Source organism: Bidens hawaiensis, unplaced genomic scaffold (assembly GCF_021521415.1).
Source record: "Bidens hawaiensis isolate Kalapana, Puna unplaced genomic scaffold, B.hawaiensis_p1.1 tig00014522_1, whole genome shotgun sequence".
Classification (NCBI taxonomy): domain Eukaryota; kingdom Viridiplantae; phylum Streptophyta; class Magnoliopsida; order Asterales; family Asteraceae; genus Bidens; species Bidens hawaiensis.
Genome location: NW_027492264.1, coordinates 64020 through 73207, shown reverse-complemented (window position 1 = coordinate 73207; position 9188 = coordinate 64020). Strand labels below are relative to the sequence as shown.

At 46.7% G+C, this 9188-nt stretch overlaps 1 protein-coding gene across 1 annotated transcript; it reads right to left on the bottom strand.

The window, feature by feature from the left end:
• Positions 1–495: 495 nt before the first annotated feature.
• Positions 496–927, bottom strand: LOC143546934 (uncharacterized). The gene has a single exon (XM_077038479.1). It carries the CDS (start codon positions 925–927, stop codon positions 496–498), a length of 432 nt encoding a protein of 143 aa, XP_076894594.1.
• Between the last annotated feature and the right edge of the window lie 8261 nt (positions 928–9188).

Here is a 9188-nt window from a genome sequence, read left to right as displayed (position 1 = left end):
ACGGGTGGGAACGGTGGTGTTAGGGTTTGGTTGCCTTGTCCGACTACGGGAATGGTAATACCGTCACCAACAATTATATGTCGTGAATTGCCATTATTAAAAAAAGAATTGACATTACCTGGGTTGTTGGTCATGTGGTTCGTGGCACCTGTATCCATGAACCATGGCTGCTCAAGAGGATTAAGGGCCATGGTATGAAGAGCCTGTTCAATGTCAGTGGGAGTGTAGCCGGCGGTATAGGCCTGAGATGGTCTCGGACCAAGAACTCCATGGCCGGATGAGTTAGGCTGTGAAGTTGTCGGATATGGGCAAGGTGGAGATGACGCCCACTGCTGCCATTGAGACGCCCCTGCTCTCGGGTTAGACCACATGCCGGGAAACGGCGCAGATGGATAATACCCGACCTGCTAGAAAGGCCCGCGACTAGCCATATTTCTCCCACGAACTCTACCCTTGCCGCGTCTGCGGCTGTAACTGCTGCTTTTTACCCGTCCCCTATTCGTTTCTCGCTTCCACACGTTGATCGGAGGGTGCGTTTTTGCTGTCGTTAGAGCTGACCTGTAAGGTAGTGGTTGTCGAGTTGGCTGCATGGAGTGCAAGGGCTGCTCTTTCAGTTTCTTCCTGGCATAGTTGCGAGTGGCAGTTGTTGAAATCGGGCAACGATTCCTTGTTACAGATCACGATAGAAATGGTGGCGTATTGTTCTGTTAGGCCACCAAGTAATTTCAAAACCAATTGTGTTTGGGACATAGGAACATCAACGTTGTGAAGTTGGTCAGCAAGTATCTTAATCTTCTGGCAATATGCAGCCATGTCTTTGAAATTCTCGAGTCGTGTGTTAGTGAGCTTAGCCTGCAGATACAGAGCACGCGAACTCTTGTTGTCTTGAAAAAGGTTTTCGAGAGCGATCCACGCGTCGTACGCCATGGCGTTTTTCTTGAGAATGGTCTGAAGGAGGTTGGGGGAAATCGTCCTGTATATCCACTGTAGGACGATAGCATCAATCTTTTCCAAGAGTCTTGTGTTGAGGCTGGGTCTTTTTCTTCGTCTTTGTTAGCATCCGCAGAGGAGGAAGACGATGACTGTTGTCACGGCTCGAGATGGTCAGCGACAAGAAACGCTGTGCAGTGGATTTTGAATAATTCCGACCAAGTTACGTATTGAGCACTCTCGTTATCGAGAGTGATCGTAATTAAGTGCCTAATGTTGGTGACTTTGATCGCTGGGTGAATAAGGGATGCCATGGGAGCCGCTGTTTTGAAATGAAGGATGAGAAGATGGGTTGCCGGCGACGGTAGGGCCGACTGTTATAGTTTGTAGCGGAGGGTGCGAGGGAGAGAAAAGGAAGGAGATAGACTGGCTTATGATACCATGAAAGATGGACAAAATCCCTTGCCTCTTCACATTAACCAATGTCAATATATAATACATAGAATCCCCTATTTTAGGGATATATTTACGTATATTTGAATTATGAATAACAAGATAATTATCATTAATATGCAATGCTATTAGAACTTAATGTTGGGTCAAACGGGTTACGGGCCAAAGGTTGTGGGTAAGAATACTAAATGGTTCAGGGTAAAACGGGTAGCTGTTTAGGCCGTTGTTAGGTATTTAAGAGTTACTTACTTTTCTTAATTGTAACCATGTTGATCGAATACAACAAGCTTTTGTTATTTGACTTTATATACTGAGCGACTGTGTAACCGAATCCTAGAGTCAGAGAAGGAAAATCATCATCATCGTACTCACTATATCTCACAAATAGCAAAGCTATGGTAGGGTTTGATGAGGGTAAGATGTAGACAGCCCTACCTCTAGCATTTAGGAATAGAGAGGCTGCTTCTGGTGAGACCCCGGCTCGATAGTAGTTTTGCATCAAGCCTGGACATAAGGCACGCAACACTCAACCATCGGGACACCGCATGTACCCTTGTCTTTCGGCAAACAACGCCACCACATTTAGGAATCAAGTCAATGAAGAAGTAAGTAGTGGGCAGGGTCTGTAATTTATTTAAACTGTCACTTCCTTTTCATACAATGTATATGTTTTTTAATCATAGACCTAGATCAAATATATGTTTTTGTTTCCCTGTTATGATTCCTAAAATACATCAAATATTTTTATATTTTTATATAGTTCAGGAGTTACTTAGAAAATTGAACAGTAATAAGGCTATTTAACATTTATACTTTGTGTTATTTGTGTAACTAATTCTTTATATTCCTTTTATTTTTTTATTTATTTGTTATATAAGCAGACAAGGAATCTTATCTTATCTTGACAAAAAAAGTTGCCTTTACTCTCCACATGTACCTGCACAATTTTTCCACTGTAAATATCAGCTCTTGAAGGCATCTACTCTCTACATATGTACTTTATGTGTTATTTGTGTAACTAATACTCTCTTTTTTGTTAATACAGATTTCGTTTTATCCGCCTTTAAGCTTAAATTCAAGTATGATCTCTAGAATTCCCTCCACCAAAAGGCATTACAACTTACAAAGAACATGAATCTTATCTGACGGAATAAGAGGCTTTACTCTCTCCACGTTAGTGCACGTATTTTTCCACTTTAAATATCAACCCTTGAAGAGTTATTCTATTATTTCTTACAAGTTTGATTGCAATCAGTTTTCGTTTTATTAAGATCCTTGAAGGCTTTGAAGCATACATTATTGGAAATCAAAGAACACAGGTTGAACGATTTATGATAACAACAACAATTGATAAACTAAGATTCTTGTATTATTAACTTTAAGATCAATCTTGGGTACAACAACAAAGGTGTCGGCCCTCACCCTTATATACACAAGGTTTTTGGCGGTTTAACTGTCAACTAACCAAACCGCTATGGCAGTTATAAGTAACTGTAATAACCGTCAAGATAACCGATTATTGGTTGTGACAAGGTTAACCGACAACTACCTATGTTACAATAATAATAACAATAACCTAAGTACTAATGTTTATTTACAAATGCTAAGTATAGAAAATATAATCTAATGATGTTTATAGTTCTAATATACATTCAATGGCTTCTACTTCAGCTTCATCATTTGAAAAAAGCTTCAAATATGATGTTTTCTTAAGTTTTACGGGAGAAGACACCCGTAAGACCTTTGTTGATCATCTGTATCATGCGCTTTGCAATAGAGGCATAACCACATACAAAGATGATGAAAAAATCGAAAAAGGGGAAAGAATCAATGAGCATCTCCTAAGATCCATTGAAGACTCGAGAATTCACATCATTCTTTTTTCCAAGAACTATGCATCTTCATCATGGTGCTTAAACGAGCTTGTAAAGATTATGGAGTGCCCGAAGACGCAGGAGCAGACTGCTTACCCAGTGTTCTATGATGTGGAACCCACCGAAGTCCGCCACCAAAGTGGGGCAGTTGGAGAAGCCTTTGCAAAACTTGTTGCCAAACATGAAAAGGGCAGCGGGCTGTTCTCCTTCTTTAAGTGGTTCACACGAAAGAGGAAGAGGATGGTGGAAGATGTAGTATCTTTATCATTGCATTTTGCATTAGCTAATAGAAAAAATAAAAATATTTTTGTTTTATAGTTGTAGAAGTTAATACTAAGAAAGTTTTGCAATTTGTTAAACAGGAAAATGAAGATGATGTTGCAAGATGGAGACGTGCCATGGAAGAGGCAACCAGTCTTGCAAGATGGGAATAGACGAATACCTTTGATGGGTAATACCTTCATCTTGTTTATTGAAGAAACACTAATCGGACCCCGGGCAGATTACAGATAACCTGGGGGTTAGATAGATGTTTCCCACGAGGGGTTAGACCCCGGAAAAGATGGTTCTTCTGATAACCTGCAAAACAGACACCGTGAGCTCGTCACTGAGAAGGGGGGGTTCCTCCTTGTGACCACCCTCCGGCGTGAGAATCAGACTAGATTGCTCTTGAATATAAATGTATATTAAGAGATTGCTAGAGCAGATATCAGGTATAATATGTAATACGAGATAGTATATGATGATAAGATGATAAGATGAGATGATCATACCATTTGGGGTATTTATAGCCGAAGGTAGGTTTCCAAGAAGGTATTGCCGGCTGAATAGTATTCCTGTTCTACCAACTATGGCCTATGCACGTGCCATGCTGGTAGTTGGTGGGTTGGCAGCGGCTGACAGTGACCAGGCCTGCTGTGTACTATTCCTTTTCCACCAACTGCCGGCTGTGCACGTGGTATGACAGGAGTTGGTGAGTAGGCAGCGGCTAATAGTGATACACTACAGGAGCATGCTGCTCGGCATACTGTTGTCAATGAGCTGTCGTATATTTGGTCAGATCTTTTGCCCATACCTCATCAGGTATAGTACAGAAGATCTTCCCGACCGTACGGACTGGCTTATTTGGGCGGGAGTATTCCCCCTCCCGCCTCTGTGCGGGATTGTTCCCGGCTTTGCTCATTCCTTCAGGTGACAACTGAATTATTGAGAGCTAAGTGCCTTGTGCCTGTAGCCTTGCTGCGCGGGTGGCCTTCCCTGATGGCTTGTATCCGCAGCTGCGGGAACAGGCAGAGTACACCATTGGGAGGCATTTCCTGCGGGAACAGCTTGCGTACTGCGCGTAAGGACGTCACGTCTCTGAGCATGGTGGGTCCTGCGGATCCAGTTGGTTTCTGCGCAGACGTCTCTCTTCAAGGTGAGTCTTGCGGGTCCAATTGGGCTCTGCTGGGACCTACCTCTTCAAGTCCCCCCAGTCCAATGTTCTTCTCATGAATGTTTAATAAAGTGGGGTGAACTTTTGGACTTAAGCAAAGGGTTTTGAAAAGGGTATAGTTTTAAGGTTTTCCATGGGGATTCTTCCCGCGGAAGTCCTTATGTCACTTGCAGAAATTCCCGACTTTCCTGCTTGATCTTTGGGTATGATGCGGGTAGGTCTGTAACCTCCTCGCAAGTCAGGAGCGTTGAGTCCCACTTGTGGATTCTCCATGAGGTTTTGGTAGTTTTGAACATAGTGATCAATTATGTTAAAACCACCAATTCCTTCCTGGAGCTTCAAACAATGTAGTTCTCGACGTTCCCGCTATGCGGGGATGTTATTCCCGTTTCCGCAAGCATTGCCCAGAAGATCCTTGGTTTCAATTCCCTGCGGAGCGCTAGGTATGTGAAGGGTTTTGCCTTAACACTGTACCCGCGCTCGTCTTACAGTTACTTTACTTCCAAGGTATTCCTGGCGTCAATTCCCTGCGGGTGCTAGGTATGTGAAGGGTTTTGCCTTAACACTGTACCCGCACCTGTCTTATGGTTACTTGGTTGCCAAGGTATTCCTGGCTTCAATTCCCTGCGGGTGCTAGGTATGTGAAGGGTTTTGCCTTAACACTGTACCCGCACCCGTCTTATAGTTACTTGGTTGCCGAGGTATTCTTGGCTTCAATTCCCTGCAGGTGCTAAGTATGTGAAGGGTTTTGCCTTAACACTGTACCCGCACCTGTCTTACAGTTACTTGGTTGCCAAGGTAAGGGGTATTTTCCCGCTTACTTTTGAATCTTTTTTAATTTTGAAATTCGAAGAGTTGGCGAAAGGATAAGAACAGTCCAAACCTCTGAAACGTCGTGCGACGGTTTCTTCTGTGTCAGGACGTGCAGGAAGTTATTGTGACGTGACAGTACCTGGTCATTCCAGACGCTTTTTCAGGCGCGTGAGCGCGATTTTTCGGGCGCGTGGCCGCGAAATTAATGGTACGCGTCCTTTCAACAGCTGTTGCCAGCTTGCTTTTTGCCACGTGTCATAGTTTCATTGCACCTTCGATTTCTCTATCTTCCGCATTAAATTCATCGCATTAATTGCGATTAGTATATAAGGGGGGAGAGGGTTCTTTGTAATCCACACTTTCACTTTTCTCTTCATCCTCAAAACGATTTCCGGCGAATACTCACCTTTTCAGTCGAGCATTCTCTTGAAATCGTTTTCTTCTTTCATCTGCAAGATGTCTTCTCATGATCTTGAGGCTACAGCCCAGGAGGCTGGGGTGTACGCCGATGACAAGAGTACTGCTGGCGAGTGCCAGTGTGCTCTTCCTGTCGATCTATATCAGTACATCGTCAGGAAGTTCATGCTCGAGTCTCTCGAGCCTGAGTTTCCTGAACCCCATCAGACGGTGTATGATGCCCCCAGAGGCAAGATCGGGGTATATGCTGCATTCTTTGTCTATGGGAATCTTAGGTTCCCGTTGACAAAGTTTGTGTACCGTGTCCTAGAGAGGCATGGTGTACACCTGACTGAGGTGCACCCGATGGCGATAGCGAAGATTCGCCACTTCGAGTGGGTGTGCCGGATTCTGAGCCCTTCGTCGACCGCCTGATGACCTTCTACTCTTGGAGGTGCATCCAGGGGTGGTACACGCTGATAACCCGGATTAAGGGTTTGAAGATTTGCGCAACCGAGCGCAGTCTTCGCTCGTGGAAGCGGGAGTTCTTCTTTATCTCCGCTCGCGCCATCCCCCATGCCATGAATTTCAAGAATGGGCAAGCACTTCCCAGCCTTCACGCCTCCAACTACCAGGAGGCGGAATGGTTCTCGAAGATATCCCGAGTCCAATCTCCGGTTTACCGGTTTGCGGAGTCCGGGATGGTGATGCTCGGGATGAGCCGGGTGTGGAAGGATGCGGATGCGCAAAAGATCCCAATCGTCCTTGAATACGGTTCGAACTCTGTTCCTTACGGTTTGCTCTGTTTCTTTTTGTTGATTTAGAATCTCTTCTAACTTCTTTCCTGTTTATTTCAGAGGGGAACAACTTGCAGTCGCTCTTGTATCCGCGGGAGGCTGACAGTCCCGCTCGGATGGGTACTCGCGCTCTAGATGAGAACGAGTTGCCCATCCTTGAACAGACGGCGGATCGGTTCGTGGAGGTCTACCCGCTAGGCCACGAGATCCTGAGCGCCAGGCGGCCAGGTAAAGCGTTATTCAACCCTCGACCCCTCAATGCTGAAACCTCTGCTGGAATTCCTCTAATCTTATGTTCTGATGAGGAATCCGCAGATGGTCCTCCGTTGGTGCGGAAGAAGAAGGCTGCCGGCGGGAAGGGGAAGGAAAAGGTGGCCTCCACTGCCGATCCGGTGCCTCGGTCTGACTCAGAGGCCGAGAGCGAGGAGGTGGCGGGGAACCCCGGTGGTGATAAGACCACTGCTCCGGAGGCTGGGACTGTCACCTCCGGAGAGCCCAGGATGACAACGGTGAGCGGCGTGAAGAGGCCGGCTCCATCGGGTTCATCCCCGCCTGTCCGCACTTTTAGGCTCAAGAAAACACGTAAGTACAAACTTTATTTTTAACTTCATAGCTTTCCATCATTAATACTTCTTCTTTGTGCAGGCATGGATGTTGACGCATTCCAGGGTGGAGCGGGGAGGAGTACCTCCCCGCCCATGACGGTAGGCTTGGTCAGCCTACCTGAGGCGACGACCCAGGCGGCTGCGCCTACGCCTGCTTCCGCTGGTTCAGCTGCTCACTCCGTTGAGCCAACTGTTCCAGCTGTGATGACATCACCGCCGGCCGTCAGTGCCATTTTTACCGCATCTTTCACCTAGCCGGCGGTTACTTTTGCTGCGGATTCCGCAGCGGCGACCGCGGCGGCTTTTACCATGCCTCCTCCGTCATCGGCAACGACGGCCGATCCTTCAGGTATGCATGGGGCTTCTCGCCAACCTCTGCCTCCTTCCCATCTACCTGACCTCTTGGACGGATTTCCCTTGGGTTCATGTGATGGGTTTGGCGGCTATCGGCCTGTTATTGACCCTACAGGTGCGTAGGGTTCTTTTGGCCTATTTTTTTTTTTTTTATATATCATCTTTTCCTAACTGCTTTTTGTTTTTTGCAGTGTCGGATTCCAATGAAGTGTATGTTCCACGATGGAACATCCGCCGAGGAACAACCCTTCGCACACCTGTGGAGTGCGTGGAGTGGGCTCGTCACGCAGCTCCCAGTGGTGCGTTGGGGGAAGCCATGGCTAGCTACCAGGAGGGTAGGCTAACCAATGAGCTTCGGGTTCTCCTGGCCCGGATGCAGCCGCGAGTCGAGCTGCTTTGTCGTGAAAACGACAAGTTAAAAGCAGCTCGCATTCAAGAAGTAGCTCGGGCGCGGGCTGTCCGGGAGGAGAACGTAAGGCTTACCGCAGTGGCTGCGGAAAAGGAGAAGGCCTTCAAGGCCCTCGAGGTTGAAGTTCAGGCCCGGCTCGAGGCCCGTTCCAAGGCTGCCCAAGCTGTCAACGAACAGCTTCGGCTGGCCAAGGAAACTGCAAGGAACGCAACCGAGAGGGCCACCAAGGCTGAAGCTGTTGCTGAGCCTCTACGCGTGGAGAATGAGGAGCTTAAAGCCAAATTAGAGGCTCTCCAGCAGGCTCATGATGCCTTGGCGATGGAAGACGCCAAAAAGCTCCAAGAGATCTTGGACCAGAGGGGGGTGCTTGACCACACTGAGCGGAAGCTAAAGGGCGTCGAAGAGGCTGCGGCTAAAGAAGTGTTGCTTGCCAACCTCAACAAAAGTGAAGCCGAACGCGCCCGTAACGAAGCTCAAGCTGCCCTCCAAGAAGCTCTGGTTGCCAAGGAATGGCTTATTCGAGAAGCGTTGTCTCATGTAAGCTTTTCATGTCTTTACGCTTTTCTTTGTAAATAGAAAAGGTTTTGATACTTGTATTTTTTCTTGTAGGTTGTGCATCGGGTCTTCGCGGATACGTCTTATGACGATGCTATGAGCGCAGCCCTCAACGCTTCTCATGAGGATGGGGAAAAGGCCGGCTTCCTGCTTGGTCTAGGGTTCATTGAGAAAGGCATCCCGCCTTCCAACTTCCCTTTATTTGATGTGGATACTGAAGCTGTATACGACCAAGCAGTGAATCAGTATGCCGCCTTCCCGCATCCGGTGGTGGAGAAGGTGAACGAAGTTGCTGCTGCTGATGATGGGCTAGCTATCCTTAAAGCTTTCCTTGAACCGCCACGCTCTACTGATGGTGCTGGTCCAAGTGGAAGTGGCCCTGAAGCTTGATCCTGAAGATCCCTTCCCACTGCTAGGATAGGTTTAGCTTGTATAGATTTATATTCTTGTAGGCGGGTAGTTACCCGGCCATTCTTGTAATGAATATTATGAAATATAAATCTTTGTGCGGGTAAGACCGCTATTTTCACTGGATTCCTTGCTTTATAAACGTTATATGACTTGCAT

Bases quoted from the DNA above. Each gene is read 5' to 3' on its own strand.
- LOC143546934 (XM_077038479.1), bottom strand. From the start codon at position 927: ATGGCGTACGACGCGTGGATCGCTCTCGAAAACCTTTTTCAAGACAAC.